The sequence below is a fragment of the Myxine glutinosa genome, chromosome 9 (genome assembly GCF_964187855.1).
Source record: "Myxine glutinosa chromosome 9, kmMyxGlut1.1, whole genome shotgun sequence".
NCBI classification, from domain to species: Eukaryota; Metazoa; Chordata; class Myxini; order Myxiniformes; family Myxinidae; genus Myxine; species Myxine glutinosa.
This window is the reverse complement of record NC_136269.1, coordinates 127,722,210-127,749,466: the sequence shown is the minus strand read 5'-3', so window position 1 is coordinate 127,749,466 and position 27,257 is coordinate 127,722,210. Positions and strand designations below refer to the sequence as shown.

Here is a 27,257-nt window from a genome sequence, read left to right as displayed (position 1 = left end):
TCAACCCAGGACCCCAGGGAGGAGGTGGGGGTAATGATGGAGGAGGAGAGCAGTGAGGATGTGGTTGCAGAGGTGTCAGGCACACAAAATGGCACCTCGCATGAGCACGCGGTAGCCGCGCCCGCTGCGCCAATGGGAGTGGTCCAAATGCAGGCCCTTATGGATCAATTTATGGCACAAATGCAGGCATCCCTGAACCTGCAGGGGGACAAATCAAGGGCGGAAATCAGAGAAATGAGGGACGAAGCGCGGGGTACTAGTGCCCAAATTGGGAAGTTAGACAGCAAATTGGAGGGTTTAGACAATACATTTGGGGGGTGAGAAAACCAAATCGGGGAATTGAGAAATGATATGGGAAGCCAAATCGGGGGGCTAGAAGGTAAATTGGGGGGTCAACAAGAGGACATGGGTAATCAAATTTGGGAAATGAAGGAGGGGTTAACGGGGTTGGAAAATAGAATGGCTGCCCAGGAGAACCAGATGGAAGGGGTGAATAATGGGTTAGGGGGGTTAGAAAACACCATGGAAGGCAAATTAAGGGAAATAGAGGAGCAATCCGCCCGGGAAATTAAACAAATGGGAGATCAGATAGAGGAGGTGAAAATCGGGTTGGAAACTAAATTGGATGCCCAGAGGAATGATTTGGAACAGATGAGGGCAGCATCTACCAAAGAGATGGGGGAAATGGGGGAGGAGATCAGACGAGGTGTGGGCGAGGAGGTCGCGGGGGTACGCGAGGAGGTAAAGCGAGTTGAGGAGCGTATGGAGAAAGAGGTGAGAAATAGTACGGCTAGGTTACAGGGGGGAATAGAGGATCTGACGAGGGGAGTAGAGCAGCTGACGGTGGGACAAAAGGAATTAGCGGAGCAAGTGGAAAAGAACACTGCGATAATCGGGGGGGTTAAAGGCGACACAGAAAGAAATAAAAAAGGAACTTATAGCGACAAAGAGGGAATGTCAGATGGTACATGAGGGGTTGACAAAGAGGTTGAACGAGGTGACAGAGGCAATGGAGACGAAAGAACGGGAGGTGAGGACGCACATAGAGACGATCAAGGTGGCCTTGGAGGAAGAAATTGAGGGGGCGCACCGGGAAATGAAAGAGGTGAAGCAAAAATTAGAGGATGTGGAAGAGGGGGTGAGTGAAATTAAGAAGAGACGGAGGGAAACTAAGAGAGAGATAAAGGAGGAGGTGATGGAATTGGTGCAAGGTCTGTGCTCAAATCGTGATGATGTGCTTACTACCCAAATAAAGAGTTTGCAGGTGGCGGAGGAGGAGCGAAGACGAGGTGCCGAGGTGAGTGGCGATATACTCGGAAATGTATATGGTGTGAGGGGAGATTCAGTCAGTTTGGGTGTTGGTTCAGACCCGGGTGTTCGTGAGAGGCCGCTGGTAAGGTGTGCGACAGGTACAGAGTGTGAAGGAGGAGGTGTGCGAGGATATCCGACTGTGGGGTGTGTGAGGAAAAAGCGCGCGCCGAGGTGTGAGTGTGCTGTCGAGAGTGAGTTGGTCGTGGCGCAGGTGCAAGAGGGCACATGGAAGCGCGTGATGGGGAGTGTTACAGGGGATGTAACGGAAGAGTGCACACCTGTGGTGAGTGTTACGGAGGGCGTAACGGGAGAGTGTGCGCAAGAGGACGCACGAGAAAGGTGTGTAACAGAGGAGTGCACGATTACAGAGTGCGCTGTCAAGAGTAAGGGTGAATGCGTGACCGAGTGTGGTGGTGAGAGTAGTGAGAGTGACACGGAGCACGAGTTGGTTGTAGCCGGTGAGAGAGAATGTACACCTGGAATGAAAGGATGCACACTTGGAATGGTCGAGCGTGTGTGGGAATGCACACTTGAGTTGGTAGTGAAGCACGTGATTGGGTGTGCCGATGAGTGCACACCCGTGGTTGTCACAGAGGATGTGACCGAGGAGTGGGCACGAAGAGGTGTGTTGATGAGGTGTGCGAACGACGAGTGTGTGCCAAGATGTGCGGTGGTCAGGTGTGTGACGAAGGCTGTGAGCGTAATGAGTGTACCTGGGGTGTGTGTAAGAGAAGGTGCCATGACGGAGTGTATGGAGACACCTGGATGTGTGAATAAGGGACGGAACGCGGGGTGTGAGCATGCAAGTGAAGCATCGACACTAAACGGGATAGCGGTTAGGTCGACTTTTAGCCGAAGCGAGCCCTCGGTTCGTGCCGGGCTTTGTGTGCAGCGGGAACCAGCGGGGATCGTAACCACGGCGGCTTCGAAAGAACCGCCTTGCGGGATCCACGCCGGGCCTCACTCTAAACGGTCGCGTCCGTGCTCCGCTAAGCGGAGCGGGCGGCCCGGTAGGAAGGGTCGGCACGGCGACCCCTTGTGGTTGAGGCGTTCCGGCAGGGCGAGATCGGGCCATCGGACGGCTCGGTGCCGAGATGGTGCGTGGATCTCGGCCCGAGTAAGCCCCCTTCCCTGCACCGAATGCCGGACGAATCCAACCGCCGGCAACAAACCACCCGCATTCATTGCTCGGCTCCGCAAAGCCGGGCTTTGAAAATGTAAAGACGCACCAAGGCTCAAGTTAAAGGACATTTGGTAGGGATAGGGAATTTGTGATTGGCAAAATTTGATTAGCAGATTGATGATTGGTAGAATGATTGGCAGTGATTGGCAAATTTTGATTTGCATGAATTTGATGGCAAAATTGGTCGTGAGAGATGTCCGATGTGGAGGGATGGCAAATCCACCATCCCTCACAATGGAGCACATGAGCCATAGTTTGATGGGGTTTATGGCAGTGTAAGCTTATCGAGGGAGGGTTAGGATAAAATGATAGGGATCTAGAGAAGATTGACCATAGGTAACAGTAGAGGTAAGTAGCGACATTGGACAGGTAGTCGGGGACATAGAGAGGTTAGAATGGATGATAATGACGAGGGAGCGCAATAATGTAAGGGTCGACGGGGAAGCGCGAGTTTTAGCAGGGCACCAGGTAGATCAGATGATGCCGTGTGTTTGAGAATTGAAAGTGTATTCGGAAGTGTATTGTGAAAAGTGAGTGAGGTGATTGTGAGTTGTATTGAGCGTGGAAGGGTATGGAGCAGTGCATGAGGAACAATTGTGGTTGTGCATTGTATGGAATGATTGAAGAAGCCTGGCAGGAAGGAGGGTGCAGGCGGCACCAGGTGTGATTGCACAGGTGTGCAAGTGAACAGGTGTATGGAGCAGTGTATGAGTGAGTAATAAATAGTGATTGAGTGTTGTGTTGAGCAAATGAGCCTGGGAGGAAGGAGGGTGCAGGAAGCACCAGTAGGAGTGATTGCACAGGTGTGCCAATACAGGTGAGCATGGTTGTATGGAATAAATGGTCTGGAATATATGGAGTATGGAATGGATGGTGTGGAATGAGTATGGTGGAAAATGTGGAGTGGAGTGGATGGTGCGAAGGTGTGTATGGGGAGGATGGACCCCATCACGAATACCCGGGGAGGGTAGTTTAAGAGATAGGTAGAGGGAGTAGGTAAATTGTGGTTGGATATTGGCATCTGTGGTGCGTGTGGAAGAATGGTGTTTGGATGGGTGCATTAGTGTCGTGGAAATGGCTGGGCATGTGGCCTGTTTGTGTGTCGTTAAATGGGCACTCCGCCACTCATAGGATGTCGGCCAGGTGAGGCCGCAGGTGGGCTCTGGGAGCCGGTAGAGTTGTGGATGGGGCCCGAGGATCCGGAGGACGGACCCGGGTAGTCCAGTGCCAGAGGGGGCACCGAGTGGGGAGAGCGCCAGAGGGCCTTCCCCAGTTAGATAGGTTAGGTAAGGAGCAGGTAAGCTCGGAGGCAACTGCAGTGGTGGAGGTGTGCAGGTGGGTAGACCTGCTGGGAGAGCCACACGACCCAGTCCTGAAATTGTGCAAAGGCACAGGGAGTTGAATCGGGGGAGTGAGACCCCAAATTGATGAAGCACCACAGTTTGGTCAATAGGAATTTGGTTCTTAAAACCGCATAGAGTAAGATTGCCAATGGATTGGCAGGGAAAGACCCCGGGTAGTGTGTAGTGTATTAAAATCATTTAGAGGATAGTTAGGATTGAAATCTCCTTGCACCATCTACATCCACTCACCTGAGGTGACGACGGTGCTCCACACCATGCCATGGTTTGTTGTTGTTATTTTTCTGTGCAAATGTTTGGATTGTGAGACGCATCATGACGTGGGTGTGACATTGTGCTGATGTTCCATCTCTCCCTCCTTATGAGGATTGATGATGAATTGGGTGATGGCAAATTTGGTTAGAAATAGGGATTGTGGTGACGAATTTGGTATACGGGAAATATGGGGAAAACGAGACAGTAGTGACGATTGGTAAGGGTGTAGATTTTTGTACATACGGGGGTAAGGGGCAAGGGTAGAACAGGTGACGGGTGGGGTGATGTACGATAGGGACGAGCTTTTCTCCGCTCGGTCTCCAGGCGCACCTCACCTTGCATTGCCGTTATTAATGTGTACCCTTGTGACCTTACCCCTCGCTAACCTGCCCCCTCTGTCTTCCTTCCCCGACCCATGGATCGTGCTCTCTGGGCACTGAGTGGAGCGTGCGGGAGTCCGCCATTGTGTGCCCGAACCCCCGCAACCAGCTGCCTGCATCGGTGCACCACTTATGGACCACATGTCTGTGGCTGAGCACCACTTATGGACCCCATGGGTTGGGGCATGGCCGCTCTGCTGGAACCGGCCAGGCTGGCCAGAGGAAGATCTTGCTTGCGGACCTCGGTAACGTGGCACCTATGCCATACAGGTGAACTACCCATAGTCGGCCCCTGTGGGCCATAAATATAAAGTGGACATGTTTTGTGCTTTTTATGTCCAAATAGGCCGCCAGCAAGAAGACGAAGAAAGACAACATCAAGAAGAACAATGGCCAGCAGAGGGAGCCGAAGAACAAGACACCAACAGGGGTTTGTTTTTTTATTATGAACTGTGGTGACTGTGCACTCTGGTGCGTTTATGGTGCTCTTTGTTGGTGCTGGTGCGTCGATGCTGTGCAGGCTGTCTCCCCCCCCCCACCCCCCCAAAAGAACAATCACAGGTCCTGGGTTGCGTTTTGTAAATACAATTAGCGTCATTTGTAAATAATGCTCCCCACCGTTCATGTGTAGGTTGAGAACCATTCTGCAATTCGGCTATCCTGTGGGCGTGAATCTGTTAGATAGGGTGCAATGCAGCAGGGAGACATACTTATTTGTGTTTTAAAACTGTCGCACTCAGGGTCAGGTTAATTGTAGAGGGAACTACACCTACGTGCCACACTAAGTAAAGTTTTATAGGCCCGGGACGTGCCTGGAGGATGATGGTGCAGTGTTGCGGATTTGAGAATCCTGTGTAATGTTTGTAAATATCACCCTCTGTAAATAGTGTAGTAATTCTTGTAAATACCTCCGTTAAGTGTAAATATCATAGGTCGTCCCCTTAGTTAATCCATCGCATGCACGTAGGCCACCATATACCCTTCTAAATAGTTATTTCCTTATTATGTGTATTAGTTTAAGGCTGTGTTTCCCACTAGTTGACTCTGCATTGCACCGAATTGAAATAAGATAGATTCCCTTTCATTGCCAAAAACCTCCATTGCCAACCGCATTGCCAACTGCATTCGCCCTCCATTGAGCACGCGGTCAGTTCGGAGAAGAAAGGCATGTCTCCACCTCGTCATAGGAAGGAGGAGTGAGCCAGCCCCGATCAACCAACCAAGCACGAGGGGTTTGGCTTGAGAGGGCGGAGAGAGAACGATTGGGCAGTTTCGCGAACGTTCCAGGGTGTGGCGCTATAAAACCCGTCACGCGGCGCCCCCCACGAGAGTTGAGTTGAGTTCAGTGGAGGCGGAGCTGTGAGAGTGAAGTTGAGTTCAGTGGAGGAGGAGCTGTGAGTTGAGTCCAAGGAGAGAGATGAGTTCACCAAAAGGGGTCCACCGCAGCTGAACAAACCGCAGCTTTGAGACCTCAGTAGTCCAGCCCCCATGTGACACACAGCTTCGACCCGCTGCTACGCGGGAACCAGATTGCTGTGGGATCGGTGGCATCGGTGGCCGTCGAGGTCGAGCCCGACGTCCCCTGCGGGAGCAAGCTCCAACTGAACCTTCCTCCCCTTCCAGCCAGTCATTCCCCGTGTAAGTCTGATTGTCGTCCGTCCTTTATGTTGTCCTGGGGTTTAAGTAAGACTGCATAGGTAAGTTAGTATTGCACTGTGTCTTCTGATCCTTCCATCCTTCTGTCTTTATTTTCGTATCTTTCCTGCTCCTTGGTTCCTTTGATTGTGTAAATATTAGTAATAAATTATATTTGTTCTTCCTACCCTGCCTTCTTTCCTTTACATCCGTTTCGTTTTAGTGATTTCCCCATTGGATACCTGTGGCACGATTTGGCCAACGTTTAAGAATCGGGTCTAGTTACTTGCTAATGGTTCGTGCCGCAGCTGCTAATCCGCTCGGCAATTAACATCTTGTCCGTGGTCGCGAACGGGGTTGCTCACCTGCCTCTCCGGAGGGAGCTGGGCAACTTCAGGACTCACGTCGGTCAGTCATAGACAAGGGGATTAATTCCCCCTTGGTAAGGGGAAAAGGGCCGACGTTGAGATCCGCAACAATATGAATATATGTATATATATATATATATATATATATATATATATATATATATATATACATACATACATACATACATACATACATATATTACATATATATGTATATACAGTGGTACCTCGGCTTACGAGTGCCCCAACGTACGAGTTTTTCGGGATACGAGCCGTCGCTCGGGCGGTTTGTTGCTTTGGGATACGAGCCGAGATCCGATGTACGAGCTCAAAAAATTTATTTTTTTGAATTTTCCGGTTGTGGCTTCCGGTTCCGGTCACGTGGTTATCTTGCCGTGAAAGCATCTCTGCTTGGATATAAAACACGCAATCGTCGAAATACATGAGCGAGGAATCTCCTTGCTCCAGCCGGTGACGTCATCGGCGGGGATCCCCGCCTCCAAAGTGGCTGGTCACGTGACCGCCAAAGCGTGTCGCGCGTGCGGGTATAATGAGCTACACCTGTGGATCACGTGACCACGGAAGCACGCCTCGCTTGAGAGGCATGGCTTTCGGTTTGCGTTTTGCTTTATAAGGCGCGATAAATGGGCTTTTGAGTGTTAGCGGTTCATGGCGTTGACGGTTCATGACGGTTCATGACGGTTCATGACGGTTCATGACGGTTCATGACGGTTCATGACGGTTCATGACGGTTCATGACGGTTCATGACGGTTCATGGCGTTGACGGTCAAAAACCCATTACATCAATTTTACCAGGCACTGTACAGTAAGTACAGTGGACACCAAATGCACGGTGGAAGGCTAGAAGTAGAAGATCGTCCAAGACAAGTGAGAATAAGCCATACTTTGGAGATGACGTCATTCGCTGATCCGATAACCAAAGATGTGGTATAAAAAACCAGGTGAGCTAACAATGCAGCAATGAAGGAATTCGGCCAAGGCACCGGCACACAACGACCTACCTACATCGAAAGACTCAATGCCAATGGTGACAGAAGCCAAGACGGCCGGCTTAAACACCGCCGAAAGACCACGGTGTACCAACTTACGATGCAGAACATCTTGCACTTAATATGATGACAACAGGTGCCATCCTCTGACGTACCATTACAGGTACAGGTACAGTACACGTGAGCACAGAGCAAAAGTTCACTGAAACCGAGATTAAGAAAAAAGAAAAAACACCTCGTGGTCCGTGCTCGATATCCGAGTTTCAATCTTTTCAAACACATGATGCTCTCGGTCACGGTATCTCCTGCGAGCTGCTTCTCCTTCAACCACACAAACAACAACTTCTCCATATCTTCATGGATAGAGGTCCGGAGCTTTGAAATAATCGTAACGCCCTTGGCTGGCGTTATAGCCTTTATGGACTCCTTCTGCTTCAAAATCGTACATATCGTAGAAGGAGTACGATCGTACTGCCTCGCCAAGTCGACAACACGCACACCTCACCTGGCATGCTCTTCTCCTCTGCTTAATAAAACCAGTTTATTTCTTTACATTCTCTTGTATTATGTACAGTATATACGAGGTCGTGCTTGTTTATACATTATTTGTTATTTATAAAGTACATTTTTGTTATTTAAAAGCACCTAACAAAAAAAATTGGTGTTTTTTTTTTGAGGCTGGAACGGATTAATAGCATTTCAATGCATTTGAATGGGAAAATTTGCTTTGACTTACGAGCGATTTGGCTTACGAGCTCCGTCATGGAACGGATTAAACTCGTAAGCCGAGGTACCACTGTATTACATATATATATATTATATATATATATATATTACATATATATATATTATATATATATATATATTACATATATATATATTATATATATATATATATATTACATATATATATATTATATATATATATATATTACATATATATATATTATATATATATATATTACATATATATATATTATATATATATATATATTACATATATATATATTATATATATATATATATATATTACATATATATATATATATATAGATTACATATATATATATTATATATATATATATATATTACATATATATATATATATATATTACATATATATATTACATATATATATATATATATATTACATATATATATATTATATATATATATATATATATATATATATATATATATATATATATATATATATATACACAGTATATTCATACACACACATATATATATATATATATATATATATATATATATATATATATATATATATATATATATATATATATACATACACAGTATATTCATACACACACATATATATATATATATATATATATATATATATATATATATATACATACACAGTATATTCATACACACACATATATATATATATATATATATATATATATATATATTCATATTTCAGGTTGACTCCATGTAGTGGGTGGAAACGAGAGGTAATGTACCGTGTGGCAGGTGGTGCTTATCACTCCCGGTAAGGTGCAGCAAGGGCTGTTTGAGACACCTTACCCTGGCGGTTCGCCACTCACAGTATGGAGTCGCATAATAACTGACATATATATATATATATACTCGTAAATCTTTCTTGAATCTAATAAAGCTCTTTTCAACCACTGACTGACTGATTTCCTCCCTTGCACAGGCATTCGTATGCTGGACCAGCCATTTATGACTGATATCATCGAGGCGTCGTCCATCAGTCACCTGCCCCATGTCGTGGACATCTATAGTGCCAGCTGGGGACCGACGGATGATGGACGTACCGTGGATGGCCCACGCGAGCTCACATTGCAGGCCATGGCCAACGGCGTCAACAAGGTTTTCTGAGAGTACATTCATTGTTTTGAAGGAGACGTCCTGGGCTGAGGATCCCCATTAATCACAACTCAACTCGTTTAGTTGAAAGACCAACGTTAAACTGAAAACCATGAACTGCCTTATTAATCAAATCCCTGCTTACTCACTCGGGTCTTCATAAATACCCTCAAAACGATGTCAAGCATCTGCCTTCAGATAGTAGTTTTCAGGAAAATTAATATTGTCGATATAATGAAGCGTAAGGCAATTGGAGTTCTAACAAAGAAGGCCAAGTTCTTATTTCCTATTCCAAGCTATTCACAAGTCAAAAATTCTGTAATTTGTATATGTAATAAATAGATATCTTTCACAATCTCATTAATGTGAATCAACCAAAAAAAAAACCTAAGGTAACGCCACCAACAACTTTCAAACGACTATCATGAACTTATACGAGTAACAACCGAGACAAATCCGCAACGTCTTGTGTTTATGTTTAACAGAACAAGTATCAAATCCCAGGCCATGTGCAGTCGATTGATTTGCAAATTTTCGTGTTTATGTATGAAGAATAATAGAAACATTGCTTGCCTCTGGTATCAGTTAGTCAGTGCGTCTCTGATGGTGCAGAAGGCTGACGAGGTTGGCTCCGCCCATTGCAACACTTACAGGTGCTTACCAGGTGTGAGTACACTTGGTCCTCGTTTAACGTCGTGGTTACGTTCTTGAAAACACGATGTTAAACGACGTTAAATGGGTCAATTTATCTCATAATAATTAATTATGGTAAATATTGGGGAGGCGGGGGGGGGGGGGGGTTAAGTTCCCTCGTCCACATCAAATGCATCACATTTTAGTAAATTCACTCACTTGTCATTATTTATATATTATGTATTGTACGTTGTAATACAGTACAGGGAGTTCCGGTTTAGAAACATCCATTCATACTAACTTCTGATTCTATACTCTTGTTTCATCTTTCCAACATTCGATTGAAAAAGAGCACCACTGGTTGACTACTCACTTCTCTGCCTCTTCCTTTCTTTATGAATTTTATAAACAAGCAACGGTACCCGCCCTACGGGTGGGGCTTCAATTGGGAGGCCCAAATGAAAAGGCCAAATATCAGAAATTGAAGGGTTTTCTTATTTTAAACGATTTTTTTTTTTTTGTATACAGAATCGAGGCTCGTGAAAGAGCTAACATTTATCACAAAAACAAAATCAAACAGACAAACAAAATATATGAAAAGAGGGAGCGGTAGACAAGATGGGGAGAGAAGGGGAAGCACACAAGCACAACATTTGAGAGCAGGGACATCGGGAGATGTGTGGGAGGGAGAGGGCATTGGGGGAAGGAGGCCTGGGAAGGGGGAGGGGAGTGGGAGAAGTATAAAACACAAGGACACCCAGCACTTCCAGGAAAGAAGTTGGTATTTCAAAAAAGTGGATTTGCGGTGAAATTAGCAGGGGTAGAAAAGATCAAGGTTTTGGATGAGGGAAGATAAGAGATGGTGGTGAACAGCTGTTTTAAAGACCTGGAGGAAGGAGTGGGATTGAAGAGAGTGAGGGAGTTTGTTCCAGAGGTGGGAGAAAAGAGGAGTGAAGGTGAGCAGAGAGTCTTGATTTTCGCAGTTTAACCATAAGATGGTTACTGGCAGATCGTGTGCGACCTGCAGGAATATTTGGGCGACAGAGCCCAGAGAGAGCTGGGGGAGCAAGGCCGGAGAGGAGTCGGTAGAAGACGGAAAGACCACCAACCTGCCTGCGGTGAGTAAGTGAAATGCCCTCGGAGATAGCTTAATCGCGGGAGATTCCAATGATTCTGAACGCTTTGGTTTCAACAGCGTGAAGACGAGCAAGATGTGAGGCAGGAGCACCAGCCCAGAGGGGAGAGCAGTACTCCATTGAGCTTCGGATGAAAGCCTTGTATGTGGTGAGGAGCTCAGGTGTGCCAAGGAAGGAGTTCGCACGACGGAGGATGCCCAATCGGTGACTGGCTTTGGAGGCCAGCTTGGAAATGTGGTTTTCCCAGGAAAGATCATGGCAGATAGTGAGACCCAAAAGCTTGAGTGACAGAACTTCTTGGAGAGGATTATTCAGAAAGTGGATGGGAGGGTTGTCCAGTCGGTCTTTTCGGAGAGATATCGTAAGAGTGTGAGATTTGTCAGGATTGAAAGACATGTTCCACTTGTTTGCCCAGTCTGTGATTTTGTCCAGGTCTGCAGAGAATGAGGAGGCTGCAGACTGCCGATCTGAAGGATGAGGAATGGAGCGGCAGAGAGTGGAGTCATCAGCAAAGAGATAGAGAGGATTTTCAAGAGAGTCAGAGAGATCATTGATGAAGACCAGAAAAAGCACAGGGCCCAGAACACTGCCATGGGGAACTCCAGCCTGAAAAGGAAGAGGAGATGAGAGAAACCCATTCAGGGCCACACGTTGACTGCGACTAGAGAGGACGTCCGCCAGCCATGCGTGGAGATTTCCATGGATACCAAAGGGGGAGAGTTTGGTGAGCAGAGCGGGATGCCAGACCGTATCGAAGGCACGTGATATGTCAAGGGAGGCAGCTCTAATTTCCTGTTTGGCATTGAGGACCTCCATCCATTGTTCAGACAGCAGAAGCAGAATGTCCAGAGTAGAGTGACCTGGTCTGAAACCAAATTGATGATCAGAGATCAAGCCATTGGAGAAGAGGAAGATTTCATATCCGAAGCAATGATGGATTCCATGACTTTGCTGATAATTGGGAGAAGGCTGATTTGTCTGTAGTTGCAAGGATATGTTTTTCACCTTTTTGTGTAAAGCGGTGATGTTGGCTGATTTCCAAGCAGATGGCAGATGACCTTGAGCAAAAGAGAGGGTGAAGAGAACAGAGAGAGGGAGTGAAAGAGCGGAAGAACAGGATTTTAGGACCCATGGGCTGATGCCGTCAGGTCCAGTTGCAGAATCAGAGTCGAGGGTTGACAGAAACTTTTCCACCTTGTCAGGAGGAAAGGACACAGAGTCCAGGAGCAGTTGGGTACGACTGGGTACGGTGGGTACAGAGAGGGATGGGTTTGGGACACAAGATTTAGAGGCAAACACAGAGTTGAGGCATTCAGCTTTTTCAAGTGCGGAGTCAGCTGTGTAGCCATATGAGGTAAGGGAGGGGATGGAGAGGGAACAAACACCAGAAACAGATTTGACCAGACGCCACCAGGATTTGGAAGAGGGAGACAGATAAGAGAGTTCGGTCTTGAGAATGGAGAGATATTGTGTCCTGGCTCTCCTGAGGGTGGACACACACTTGTTTCGGGCTTTGTGAAAGGAAATGAGATTTCCTTCCATTGGATTTGCTTTCCCTGAGACGAAGGCAAGTTGTTTCTGGGCAACTGCCTCACCACAAGATTCCGTGTACCATGGACGGGAGGAAGGGTATGACAACTGAAGACGAGATGGGATAAATCTGTGCATGAGAGAGAGCAATTTACTTTGGAAGAATTCCCAGGATGAGTTGATGTCAGAGGCGGTCGAGATGGGAGACCAGTCCAGATGATTGATGGCTGCTTGAAGACCGTGCCAGTTGGCCTGAGTGAAATGCCAGACTCGTCGACGCTGAGGAGGCTCTCTGAGAATGGTCAGAGAGATGTCCACTTTAACAAGCACATGATCAGATGAGCCGATTGGAGCAGAAGAAGAGCCGCAGACATTTTCAGGGAAGTTAGTCATACCCAAGTCCAGAAGAGAAGATGCTCCGTTGACTAAGATCCGGGTTGGGAAATTGACAGATTGTGTCAGTCCCAGTGAGTCGCAGAAGTCCTTTGCCGAGGAGCCATTGCTGGTGAGAGAGGTACCCACACCCAGCCAACTGGCATGGTGACAATTGAAATCACCACATATGAGGAAGAGAGAGTGGGATGAGTATATAGAAGTTGGTCCATATTATCAGACAGCGAGATGTAGATGGAATCATCACTGTTTGATGGACGGTACAAGACACATATGAACAAAAGGTGGGAGCGAAGGGGAAGCCGTAGCCAGAGGTATTCCTGGGGGTGAGGTGGAGAGAGGGCAGTGCAGGGCGAGTGAGGAAGAGAGTTTTTGATAAAGATAGCAACCCCACCTCCAGGACGAGGCTCAGGTCTATCATACCGGAGGAGGGAGTAACCCGGGAGAGATACTAAGGAATCAGAGACATCATGAAGGAGGAAAGTTTCTGTTAAGCAGATCACGTCTGGTTTGTCAGAAGCAACCTGTATGGAGAGATCAGTCAAGTTTGAGCGAAGGCCCCGGATGTTTGAGGTCCATACCGTTAATGAAGAAGAAGGGGAAGCATCGGATACAGACCAGGGGGTGTGGGGGGTGGGGTAGGGTAAGATGTGGAAGAGGAGGAAGAGGTAGGGAGAGCTGTTGAAGGTGTGTCAGAGATTTCAGAATAGCTCGGAGAAAGGGAACGATGGGGTGGACAAAAGGTTTGATGGTGATTGGGTGAGGCACAGTGAGGTGTTATTTGAGGAGGGGAAGAGCGAGGCAGAAGGTTGGGGGAGATGGAGGTGAGAGTTGGAAGGGGGAAGAAGCGGGGAGGAGGAGGGGTGAGAGGGGGGAAATGGAGAAGAAATGAGGGTGGGGAGATTTGAAGGGGAGGGGTAGGGGGGAGTTTAGGAGGGAAGGGACAAGGGGGTGGGGGATTTGAAAGGGATGGGAGATGGGGGAGATTTGGAGGGGAGGGGCGAGGGGGAGTCTAGGAGGGGAGGGGTGTGGGGGGAGTTTAGGACGGAATGGGCAAGGGGGGAGATTTGAAAGGGATGGGTGATGGGGAGGATTTGGAGGGGAGGGGCAAGGGGGAAGATTTGAAAGAGATGAGTGATGGGGTAGATTTAGAGGGGAGGGGCAAGGGGGGAGATTTGGAGGGGAGGGGAGATGGGGAAGTTTTGGAGGGGAGGGGTGATGGGGAATATTCGGAGGGGAGGGGTGAGATTGGATTTTAGAAAGTGTATGATTAATGGGAAACGAACATTTATTGCAAAATGAGTTTCTTCTGACCTTCGAGTCAAAAATACGTTTGAGGATGCTGGAGGGGGGATGGAGTGCATGAGAGTTTAGGGATTGTAGGAAAGAGGAACTGTAAGAGATGGAATTTTTTTTGGGATTGAATACATTTGGTGAGCAAGTCGAAAACACCCTCTTAAAGAAGAAGAAGAAAAAGGTGTTATAATATACGACAGAATACAGTACTTCAGGGGAAAGTTTAAACATTTTTGAATTTAACAGTGAAAACTATCTGGGGAAATGGAGGTGAAACACGTGATCGAAGAACGAACGAATGAATAAGAACAACGAATAAATGAATAAGAACAACGAATAAGAACAGAGAAGGAAATATTTTTTTGGTTTTTTTTTTTTGAGTTGAGATTTAAACAAGGACGTATGGGGTGAAAAGACTGGGAAAAACAGAGAACGAAAGTAGTTGGAACACAATCCACGGACCGCTGAGAGAAAAACAAAGCCTGAAGGTAGGACACGGTAGCCGATAAGGCCTCAAAAGACGCGACACGAATTAACCGACGATTTTCTATACAGGTATGAAAAATTAACACCGAGAATCTTCCTAAGGACACACTATAGGTACACACACCGAAAGATAAATACAGTTTCGACAAAAACACAATTGTGAACAATTACTTAACTTCGAAAGTGTGAGGGCGTGGACAGCTTCGAAAAAACGTGACTCGCCGACAAAGATCTCGCGAGATCCCCCGATGATCCACGATTTATATAAACATCCGTTAAATGTAAATATATCACATTATTTATCCTTAAAATATAAATAAAATATAATATTTTAAATAAATATAATATAAAATATAAAATATAAAATATAAAATATCCGTTAAATATAAATAAAATCATATCACATGCAAAGCATCAAAATCTAAACAGTATTTGTAGAATTTCAATCAAAGCCACATCACTGTTCATATCGGTAAATATTATTCCATCGTGTTTGGAAAAACTGGAAAATTGGGAAAATTGGAAAAAAAATGGAAAAACAATATAGCCTATTTTACTCCAGGAGGTCCCAGGATTACCCACCCAAAATTTTGTTGCGATCGGTTCAGCCGTTTTTGCGGTACCTGGGAACAGATGGACAGACAGACAGATGGACAGACATTTGGTGAATTATATAGTAAGATAGTACCAATGAAGACTTTCCATAACATTTATATAACCGACGATGTAATAGCGAGTTATGGGTAAATAATCACGACGTTCTGTGAAGCATTGATATATAATTAGCATCAATGTTATCCCAAAACAACGTTAACCGGGACGACGTTAAGCGGGGACACCCTGCAACTCGTCCAGCACCTGCAGTGTTGCGCCTGCGTTTGGAATAAATTGATGGTAAAAGTCGATGAGGCCAAAAAACTTTCGCATTTTACTTTGATAAGAAGGTAACGCGAAATCCCGAATAATCTCTACCTTCTCCTTGAGCGGACGGATGCCTGAGCAGTTAACACAGTGGCAGAGGAAATTCAACTCCGGAACACCGAATAGGCACGTTGTGGGATTGATGACGATTATCTACTTGAACACTGGAGAACACAAATCACTTTGGCACTTTCAAAAACTTTCCGTTTAGCAGTACTTGGCCAATATATTACGTCATGTTACATCATCTCAACCAATCGGATTTTGTCCACCCTGGTCCTTTTTTTTCTCAGAACTGATTTTTTACTTCTCTGATTGATTTTATGTTAATCTTGTGGAAATTGGTAAGCCTGGGGTTGGCTTAGCAGTTAGGGTGCTGGCTTGGGATCCTATGGATCCTGGGTTTGAATCCTGGTCGATCACTGAATTAACGCCACAGGGGTTGACTCAGCCTGCCATCCCTCTGAGGTCGGCAAATGAGTACCAGTTGACTGGTAATTCCCTGTGTGTCGCAAGAGGTGACTAAAAGGGTTGGCGGAAGGAAGGGCATCCGGCTGTAAAATATTGCCTCAAAAAAGGGACAAAAAGGGACAAAAAAGGCCAACCCCTGCTCTGTGGGGGAAAATGGCCTTTAAAGGTGGTTCTTCTTTTCTTCTTGTGGAAATTGGTATGTCGAGTTAGTCAGTGCATGAATACTTTCATCAGGCTGGAGATTAAAAAGGTTATCTATTCCAATACCAAATTTGTCAACTTGTATGTTAGAAATGTCAGGGACAGGAGTCAAAACTTACAGGACATGGGATATGCTATGGGATGATTAACAATGAAAGTAGGATTGCTGCCATCACCGCAGGGTCGAGGAGGCAAGGGCAGCATTTATGTGTGGGCATCCGGTGATGGTGGAAGCTTCGACGACTGCAACTGCGATGGATACGCATCAAGCATGTGGACCATTTCCATCAACTCGGCCATCAACGACGGCAGGACTGCTCTGTATGACGAAAGCTGTTCTTCAACGATCGCCTCCACCTTCAGCAATGGCAGGAAAAAGAACCCCGAAGCAGGAGTGGTGAGAGTTCCAAACTCAAACGGTTCCTACAGACTAATGTGTGATCGTTTTTGAAAAAGATGGATATACTGCATACAGTAAAACATCCATGTTTGTCTAAATAGCAAAATATCTGCTGCGTATCCCCTATCTGAGAATCCATTTTGTTCCCAGGTTAGGAACTGGATTGCCCTTCTTGCCGATACCATATGCAACGATTTGTGCCAATATCTCACAGATGCCAGTCTTTGCGAGCCTCAATAATGACCTCATTCTCTCTGCTTCAGGCAACGACGGACCTTTACGGAAACTGCACCTTAAGACATTCTGGGACATCAGCCGCTGCCCCTGAAGCAGCTGGTGTGTTTGCCCTGGCCTTGGAGGCAAAGTGAGTCGGCATGTAGGCTTTTCCGGCCTTCTTCTTTGATGTTAAGTTGATGTAACGGCTCCTTCTTTCCACCTGCAACAGCAGAAACCATTTTTCTTACCTATTCTCCACCTCGCTAAGAAAGGCCAACCTTGTACCTTTCTGATTAAGTAAGAAATGACCTTCCTTGTGTTCATTTTTTTTTCTGGTCATGGATATCAAATGTTCCCCAGACAGTCTATTACTTATCCTTCCCTTATACTTTACTCTAATAGATCCGTTTCACAATCAACATGTCAAATTATTCACAACACCTTGTAATGAATTGTGAGAATAGCATTGGAATTGCTTATTTTTTTCCCCCTGTGAGTGAGTTAACCCGTTTAATATCAGTCTCCATTTTATTTTAATAAGCTGGCCAGCTGTTCAGCCATTTCCCATTCTCCGCATGTCCCTACCCAAATCCACAGGTGTATGATCCTCAAAGTAAATTATTTATACGAGGTGGCGAATAGTGCTCATAAAAAAACACCTTTTAGAGGCCATTTTTCCACACAGAGCAGGGTTGGACTTTTTCGGGCACCATGGTCCCCTTTTTGAAGCGATGTTTTATGGAATTGATCGTGGTCCCTTCCTGCTGCCAACTGCCAACCCTGTTAGTCGCCTCTTGAGACACAGGGAATTACCAGTGAACCGGTACTCAATTTGCCAAACTCGAGGGGATGACAGGCTGAGTCAACCACCCTGGCATTAATTCAGCGATTATACAGGGATTCGAACCCAGGATCCTAGGATCCCAAGCCAGCACCATAACCGCTAAGCCTACACCAGACTCTAATAGCGCTCATTAAAGTGTAACCATAATACCCTGAATTGATATTATTATTGGTTCACGAGTTATCAAGTGACCACTATATTCGTCATGTGTGTGCGTCTGTCTGTGTGTGTGTCTGTCTGTCCGCAGCATAACTACCCGATGATATCATCCGATCTTGATGAAACCTGGGTGGGAGGTTGATATCATGATGTAGTTGTGTGCTGCTTAGAGTGGGCATATTGCGCCCATTGTGGGCGTAGCCACGCCCGAAAAAGATGTCTTTTTAGGGGGTAATCGAGTTCAAGCTACATCTTCTCCGATGGAGTTGGTGGAATCTGAGAGGTGTTTCGGTATTTGGTTAGGCCAATGTCATGTGTCTAGCTCCACGGAGCTCGATTTTTCATTTTCGCCCCAAGGTCACGAAATTTAGAAAAGTCGATTTTTGATGGTTTTATTACATTGTTTGCTTCCTGATAGGGTGAAATGTCGTACATGATCTTATATTATCACATACATCATGAAATACAAGTTTTCCAACAATTTTCAAGAATCTTCGACCTTTGACCTTTGAAGGTCACAAAGGTCAAAGTTTCAAAGTTGTCGTAATCGAAACGAATTTTCGGTATTGTATAGCTAACTAACCTCATAACTGATTATACATTATTTTCTATCTCATTTCAAGGTCAGTAACCTTCGTTTTGACATTTCAAGGTCACAAAGGTCAAATTTTCAAAGTTGTCGGAATCGAACCGAATTTTCGGTATTGTGTCGCTAACTAGTCTCATAACAGATAATACATTCCTATTTATATATTTTCAATGTCGGTTTTGACCTTTGTCATTGAATACCGCTCGCTCGTGAACCATCGTCGTCTCCTGACTTGTTCATTTTATATTTTATATTGATGGAGACTTCTCAGGTTTTTGTTACTTCCTGGTACATCAGCTGCATGATCTTCACCTTTTCAAACCGTGATAGCACAGATTCATATGAACAGGTTCAAAATTAAGTTGAACAGCCGGTTGTTAATCAAAGTCTGTTTGGTATGCATTTCCAACATTCAGTTGATGCATGTTGTCAATTGTCTCGCAAGACAGGAAATTTGAGATTTTGGTTGCCATGAAACGGCACAGCCCACTTGGAATTAATTTACTCCTTGCAAATGTCAAATCATGTACTTTTTTTTTCAAATATGCTGATATTTCAGTTTCTTTCATACAAATATATTTCAGTATTTCAGTTTCAGAAAAGTATTTCATATTTCAGTGTCCCCCCCACCCCCCTTCCCGTGCCTCCTCCCCCCAAGCCCTCTCCCTCCCAAAGATCTCCCGATACTTGTGTGCTTCCCACTCTCTCCCCATTTTGTCTCCCGCTCCCTTTATCTTATGTTTTATGTGTCATTTTGTCTTTTTGTGATTAATGTTAGCTCTTACACGAGCCTCGATCTTGTATACAAAAAAAAAGAAAAAAAAGGTGGCATTTCAGTTTAACGGACTTTTTTGGGGATAATATATATCTTTTAAATTAGCAGAAATCCCAATAAAGCTGTGTTATATGGTGGGACATCTGCCATATTAAATGACCAAATCCTTTTTCTTTTACTAACATATACGGATTCATACAGTCTAAATAAAAGGCAACTATGACAACCAATGTCAAAAAAGTGAGAATGACTTCTAATCGTTTCTCTCATATATGACCCTCTTCTCCGGTTCAGTCCAGAACTGACCTGGAGAGACCTGCAACACCTTACTGTGCTCACATCCAAGCGAAACCAACTTCACGACGATGTTCACCACTGGAAGCGAAATGGTGTCGGCTTTGAGTTCAACCACCTGTTTGGATATGGCGTGCTTGATGCTGGGGCCATTGTTCGGCTGGCTCGTTCGTGGCGCTCTGTTCCTGAGCGGTTCCATTGTCGTGCCGGCATGATCAGCAGACCAAGGTATTTGTCGCGAGCTGAAGCACCCAGGACTTCAAAGGTTATCTTAACTCGGAAAACACAAAGGAAATTACATTGACTATACATTTAAAAAAATTCACACACACACACACACACACACACACACACACACACACACACACACACACACCACCTGTATCTGTATCTATACTGTACAATCGATGGGGCTATTTATGTACAGTAGTTGGTGGAGTGAGGGGGAAGGAGCAGAGGTCATATAATTTGTATAATGGGTTTGATTCACCAATATTAACACATTCAGACTGTCGAAAATCGTTTTTAAAGTTTGTAGGTTTGGGGCATTCTTTGCAATTTATGGAGGAGGTTCCATTCGCGAATTGTACTGGGGTAAAGAGGAAAATTTATAGCAATCCTTATTAAAGCTCGGTGTTAAGTAGGAATACCCGATGTAACACCAAGCGATAACACCTTCAACCCAAAACCCTATGTGAGGAACGATAACACCTTCCTCAACCCAAAACCTGAAGCAACCCAACTACCTCACAAGTATGGACCAACAACATGCAAACTTCTGATGGAAATCATTACAGAATTGATGTTACCACCACTTAACCCAAGAAGGAGGCCCACATGCAGAACAGAAGAGATGTAAAAGAGGATTCTCTGGAACAATAGACCACCTACTACTAAATATGACCATACTCGAACACTGTAAAACGAGACCAACCTAATTGTACACAGGCTGGATAGACGACATAAAAGCTTTTGATTGCATTCCACATTCATGGATGATACGATGCATGTGGTTGTACAAGATCAACCTCCAAATAATCAAACTGATTGAGAAAGCAATGGAGCTTTGGAACACCACATTCATACTGCAAACCTCGGAAGTAAAGATCAAAATACCAGGAGTTGAAGATACGTCACGAGATCTGGTGACGGCCTTTCGCCGCTCCTATTTTGCCTTGCCCTGGAGCCACTGAGCAACCTCATGAGCAAGGACATGGATACACCATAACAAAAAAATAAGAGAATGCCCAAAGAGACAGGAAAGATGACTGCACTTGGATGATCTAAAACTCTTTGCACCAAACGACAAAAAAATTGGTAGAACAATTTAAATTAGTGAAACGACACTCCGGCGACATCCAAATGGAATTTGGCCTAAATAAGTGTGCCAAGTGCACATTCGTACAAGGTCATTCAACAAAAACGGACAACATAAAAAATTTAAACAAATACAACAACACAGGATCGAGACAACGAAGCATCATACAAATACCTCGGAGTAGAAGAGGACCACCAAATATGTCACAAACAAATGCACAAAACAATTACCAACTAATACCTGCACACATCGAGGCTGATTCTGAAAACATATATATATATATATATAATTATATATATATATACAGGGTGAATCAAAAGTAGCGCCCACGCCAGATTTCTGTTTTTTTCGGCTGTCAGATTCTTTCTGGGATGTCCTGTTGTTAATAATTGTCTTGCAGATTATTAATTTTCTTGATATTGTGGCGGACACAAAAGCCCACTGGCGTGGTGACATCATTCCACGCACCAAGTGGGCGGTGGCCACGCCCGAGGGGTAGGCGTGGCCTCATGATATACACCGGGCGACCAGCCCGGAGGAGTGTTACAGTGTAGTCTTACAATAAAGACGTTTATATGTCATCGCTTGTCCGCTTCCTCCTTGCTCACAAGCAGCGCGCGTAACGCCGCGCTTTACTGGTGACCCTCGACGTTGGATCTGCCGTAGCGATCCTTCCGAACACGACGCCATTGCAATGGCCAACGACAAGGCAATGGCGATTAAACTTCCCGAATTTTGGGAGGCCCAGGCCGAAGTCTGGTTCGTTCAAGCCGAAGCCCAATTTCAGCTTCGGCGCCTCACCAACGACGACCTGCGCTACTGCCATGTCGTCGCCTCCCTCGGGCCCGGCACGGCCGCTCGAGTTGTGTCCGTCCTTCGCCACCCACCGGACGGCCACAAGTACGAGGCACTCAAGCGGCTACTCCTAGCCACGTTCGGCCTCACGGACGACGCACGGGCCGATCGCCTCCTGGATCTCCCCGAGCTCGGTGAGACGCGCCCGTCGGTCCGAATGGACCATATGCTGTCACTGTTGGGCGACGAAGCCCCCGGTTCGCTATTCCGGGCGCTTTTCCGTCGCCAACTTCCAGCGCAGGTTCGCCTCGCGTTGGCCGGGACCGGGCTAACGGAACCCCGAGCATTGGCGGCCGAGGCGGACAAGTACTTCGCCGCTTCGGACACGCGGGCGAGCGTTGGCGTGGCCGTCACGGCCTTCGACGCTGATGTTCCACAGCATCATCTTCTACAGCACGCTGATGTTCCACAGCATCATCTTCTACAGCACGCTGATGTTCCACAGCATCATCTTCTACAGCACGCTGATGTTCCACAGCATCATCTTCTACAGCACGCTGTGGTTCAGCAGCATGCTGATACGCACCTCGTGAACGCCGCCACGCCCCGCCCACCGCCGCGGCGAAAACCGCCACCGCGGGGAAACCCGTCGACTCCACCGGCCTGGCGGAGCCAGCCGCGCTCCTCCAGCTCCACCACCTGGTGCTGGTTCCACGCCAAGTTCGGCCACGAAGCTCGGCGGTGTCATCCGCCGTGCTCCTTCAACGGGTCGGGAAACGCCTGGGCCGGCGCTCAATTGTGGCGATGAGCGCCGGCCGTTCGAGCAGCCTGCTGTTCATAACGGACACCTTCTCCGGGCGCCGTTACCTGTGCGACACGGGAGCACAGGTGAGTGTCATTCCCGCCGGCACGTCAGACAAGCACGCGGCGGGTGGGGGCCCCGCGCTGCTTGCCGCGAACGGGACGCCCATCCGTACGTACGGAAAACGCTGCCTCTCTCTGCGGTTTGGAGGGCAGGTTTTCCGATGGACGTTCGTCACCGCCGACGTGCCCATGGCACTGCTTGGCGCGGACTTCCTGTGCGCTAATGGGCTCCTGGTCGACGTCAAGCGCAGACGGCTTCTCCAGGCCGAGACGTTCAGCTCGCTCGCATGTGCGTTGCCCAGCTCAACGAGCGGCTTGCCAAGCGGCTTGCCGAACAATTCGGTTCCGGCCACGTTGGTCTGTACGCTTCCGGCAGCGGACGCATTCACCCGCCTCCTCGCCGGCTTCCCGGCCCTCACGCGGCCCACCTTCTCGGCGGGGGCCGTCAAGCACGGGGTGGCCCATCACATCCCCACCGTCGGGCCACCGGTCTACGCCCGGGCACGCCGCCTCGAGCCGACGAAGCTGGCGGTGGCAAAAGCGGCGTTCGCTACCCTGGAGCGACTCGGCATCGTTCGGCGCTCAGAGAGCGCTTGGGCGTCGCCGCTGCACATCGTGCCGAAGCCCGGCGGGGGATGGCGACCGTGCGGGGACTATCGCCGTCTCAATGACGCCACGACTCCCGACCGCTACCCCGTCCCCCACATTCAGGACTTTTCCGCCCGTTTGGCGGGCAGGTCCTTCTTCTCGAAGGTGGACCTCATACGCGGCTACCATCAGGTCCCCGTCAGGCCGGAGGACGCCCCGAAGACGGCGGTCATCACGCCATTCGGACTCTTCGAGTTCCTGCGCATGCCCTTCGGTCTGAAGAATGCGGCTCAGGCGTTCCAGCGACTGATGGACAGCGTCCTGCGCGACTTGGATTTTGTCTACGTCTACCTGGACGATATCCTCGTCGCCAGCGCGTCCCGCGAAGAGCACCTACGCCACCTCCGCACGCTCTTCGAACGCCTGGGCCAGCATGGCCTGATTGTGAACCCCGCAAAGTGCCGGTTCGGCGCCGCCACAATCGATTTTCTGGGGCACCGTGTCACCAGGCACGGAGCCGTCCCCCTGCCGGCCAAGGTGGAGGCGGTGAAGGGGTTTCCGCGCCCCCGCACGATCAGAGGGCTGCAGGAGTTCCTGGGCATGGTGAACTTTTACCATCGGTTCCTGCCCCGTATCGCCCAGCTCCTGCGCCCCCTGCACGAAGCTCTCCGAGGTAAGCCGGGCAAAGGCGACGTTACCTGGACCGAGCAGATGGACACGGCGTTCACGGGCGCGAAGCTCGCCTTGGCTAACGCCACCATGCTCGCGCACCCGGCGCCCGATGCACCGATCGCCCTCACCACCGATGCCTCGGACTACGCGGTGGGCGCGGTGCACGAGCAATGGGTGCGTGGAGCTTGGCAACCGCTGGCATTCTTTAGCCGGCAGCTTCGCCCGCCCGAACGCCGTTACAGTACCTTCGACCGCGAGTTGCTCGGACTTCACTTGGCGGTCAGGCACTTCCGCCATCTGCTCGAGGGCCGGGCGTTCACTGCCTTCGTCGACCACAAGCCGCTGATCTTCGCGATGGGCAAGGTCACCGAGCCGTGGTCGGCCCGGCAGCAGCGTCACCTCTCGGCCGTGTCCGAGTACACGACGGACATCCAGCACGTCGCGGGGAAGGACAACCCGGTTGCGGATTGCCTTTCCCGGGCCGTCGCCCACGCAGTCCACCTCGGCATCGACTATGCCCGGATGGCAGTGGACCAGGCCGCTGACCCCGACGTCCAGGCCTTGCGGACCGCCGTCACGGGCCTCCGCGTCACCGAGGTGCCGTTCGACGGCGCGGGCGCGGCCCTCTTGTGCGACGTCTCCCTCGGGCGTCCTCACCCCATTGTGCCCGCGGGCTGGCAGCGCCAGGTGTTTGACGCCATCCACGGCCTGTCCCACCCGGGCGCGAGGGCCTCCCAAAGGCTGATCGCCGACAAGTTCGTCTGGCATGGCCTCCGGAAGGCCGTCCGCGGCTGGGCCAGGACATGCCTCGCGTGCCAGCGCGCCAAGGTGCACCGGCACACCCAGGCCCCGTTGGCCCCGTTCACGGTGCCGGAACGCCGGTTTGACCACGTCCACGTGGACCTGGTGGGACCTCTGCCCCCCTCGCGGGGTTTCACCCACGTCCTCACCATGGTGGACCGCACCACCCGGTGGCCGGAGGCCGTGCCCTTGGCGTCGACAACGGCGGCCGATGTCGCGCAGGCTTTCATCGCCACCTGGGTCGCCCGGTTCGGCGCCCCCTCAGACATCTCATCCGACCGCGGCCCCCAGTTCACCTCGGAGCTCTGGGGGGCGGTTGCGCAGGGGCTCGGGGTCCGGCTGCACCGAACCACGGCCTACCACCCCCAGGCTAACGGCCTGTGTGAGCGATTTCACCGCTCATTGAAGGCCGCGCTCCGGGCCACCCTCCGCGACGGCGGCTGGGTCGACAGGCTCCCCTGGGTCCTGCTGGGCCTCCGGACGGCGCCCAAGGAGGACCTGCACGCATCCGCGGCGGAGTTGGTCTTCGGGCAACCGCTGCGGGTGCCGGGCGAGTTCCTCCCCGACTCCACGGCACCATGGTCCGCGGCACAGCAGCGCTCCGCTCTGCAAGAGACCGCCCAGAGGTTCGCCCCGGTGCCAACGGCATGCCACGGGCACCCACCGACGCACGTCGCCCCGGAGCTTCGCACGGCGGAGTACGTCTTCGTCCGCCACGATGCCCATCGGACACCACTGCGGCCCCCGTACGACGGGCCTTTCCGCGTGCTGGAGACCGGGGCGAAGCACTTCACCCTGGACATCGGCGGTACTCCTGACCGCGTTTCGGTAGACCGCCTCAAGCCGGCCCACCTCGATGTGGACCATCCACCGCCAGTGGCCCGACCCCCATGTCGGGGCCGCCCTCCTGCGGGCAGACCCCCGGCACCGCCCAGCCCCGCCGCCACGGCGCCCCCCGGTCCTGCACCCATCCCAGGGGCAGCCAGGGGCATCCCACCTGGTATCCCTGCACCCCGGACGCCGCCGATCACCAGGGGGCACTTCGGCCGGGTCATTCGACTGCCCCACAAACTGGCCCTCCAGGTGCGCGGGAATTCTGGGGGGGCGCGTGTGGCGGACACAAAAGCCCACTGGCGTGGTGACATCATTCCACGCACCAAGTGGGCGGTGGCCACGCCCGAGGGGTAGGCGTGGCCTCATGATATACACCGGGCGACCAGCCCGGAGGAGTGTTACAGTGTAGTCTTACAATAAAGACGTTTATATGTCATCGCTTGTCCGCTTCCTCCTTGCTCACAAGCAGCGCGCGTAACGCCGCGCTTTAATATATTTATTTTTGTTTTTGTTTTGCAGGTTATTGCTGAGAGTTTGGAAAGTTACTGAATTTGCACCAAATTGAACCATGAATTACCTTTCAATGAATCAACGCATTGTGGCCGTGAAACTTTACTACAAATGTAATGAACAACCAATGATGGCGGCACGCCGTTTGGCACAGGAATTCAATATTAACCCACCACAGGGAAGAAACATACGATTGATTGTCGAGAAAATTGAAGCAACATGGTCGGTAGCCACTGCAAATAAGTCCGGTCGTCTGAAAACGGCAACGAATGTAGCTAAGGCTGAAGAAGCCATCAGGAGACTGGAACAAGGTCCGCAAAAGTCAACTCGCCGTTTATCTGCAGAGTTGGAAGTGAGCCAATCAAGTGTTATCCGTATCCTTCACCAGAAAAACTGGAAACCTTACATTCCACGCTTACTGCATGCCCTTCATGATGGAGATGACGACCGGCATCTTCAATTTTGCGAAGAGTTCTTAGCTAAACTTGACGAAGAGGACACAATGCTAGGCAACATCTGGTGGTCAGATGAGGCATGTTTTAAGCTTAACGGCACAATTAACAGACACAATTGTGTCTACTGGGCTGCGGAGAATCCAAGAGTGACAGTTGAGAAGGAGGTAAATTTACCTGGCGTGACAGTTTGGGCAGCCATGTCTCCATTCGGGATAATTGGACCCTTTTTCTTTGAGGGATCTGTCACTGCAGAAATTTACCTGGATATGCTGCAAACCTTATTTTGGCCCAGGGTACAAGATCAGGACTGTTATTTCCCGCAAGATAGAGCTCCACCTCATTATGGACGTCATGTTCGTCAGTGACTTGATGAAAACTTTCCCGGAAAGTGGATCGGCCGCTGCGGTCTGATCGAGTGGCCGGCACGCTCCCCAGACCTTACACCTCCAGATTTCGTTCTTTGGGGCTCATGAAAGACCTTGTTTATCGTGAAAAGCCTCGTACCATTCAGGAACTGAAGGCTCAAATCACTGCAAAGTTTGAGGAAATTGATATCGAACTCTGCAAGCGTGTGTGCCACTCTGTGCCTGCTCGGCTGCAATTGTGCATCGATCTCGAGGGAGGGCACTTTGAAAATTGCAAGTAAAACAGCTTGGTACACTTCCGTAATAATTTTCCCCCGAATAAATGGTTAGATAAACATGTCATTCAT

At 48.7% G+C, this 27,257-nt stretch overlaps 1 protein-coding gene across 1 annotated transcript in view; it reads left to right on the top strand.

Annotated features, from left to right (window-relative positions):
- PCSK2 (proprotein convertase subtilisin/kexin type 2) overlaps positions 1-27,257 on the top strand; it is a 130,353-nt gene that overhangs the window by 98,297 nt on the left and 4,799 nt on the right. The window contains exons 10-13 of the mRNA XM_068129638.2: positions 9,192-9,367; positions 16,613-16,828; positions 17,095-17,195; positions 19,709-19,936. Coding sequence (XP_067985739.2) covers positions 9,192-9,367; positions 16,613-16,828; positions 17,095-17,195; positions 19,709-19,936 — 721 coding nt within the window. The remainder of the gene's footprint in view (positions 1-9,191; positions 9,368-16,612; positions 16,829-17,094; positions 17,196-19,708; positions 19,937-27,257) is intronic.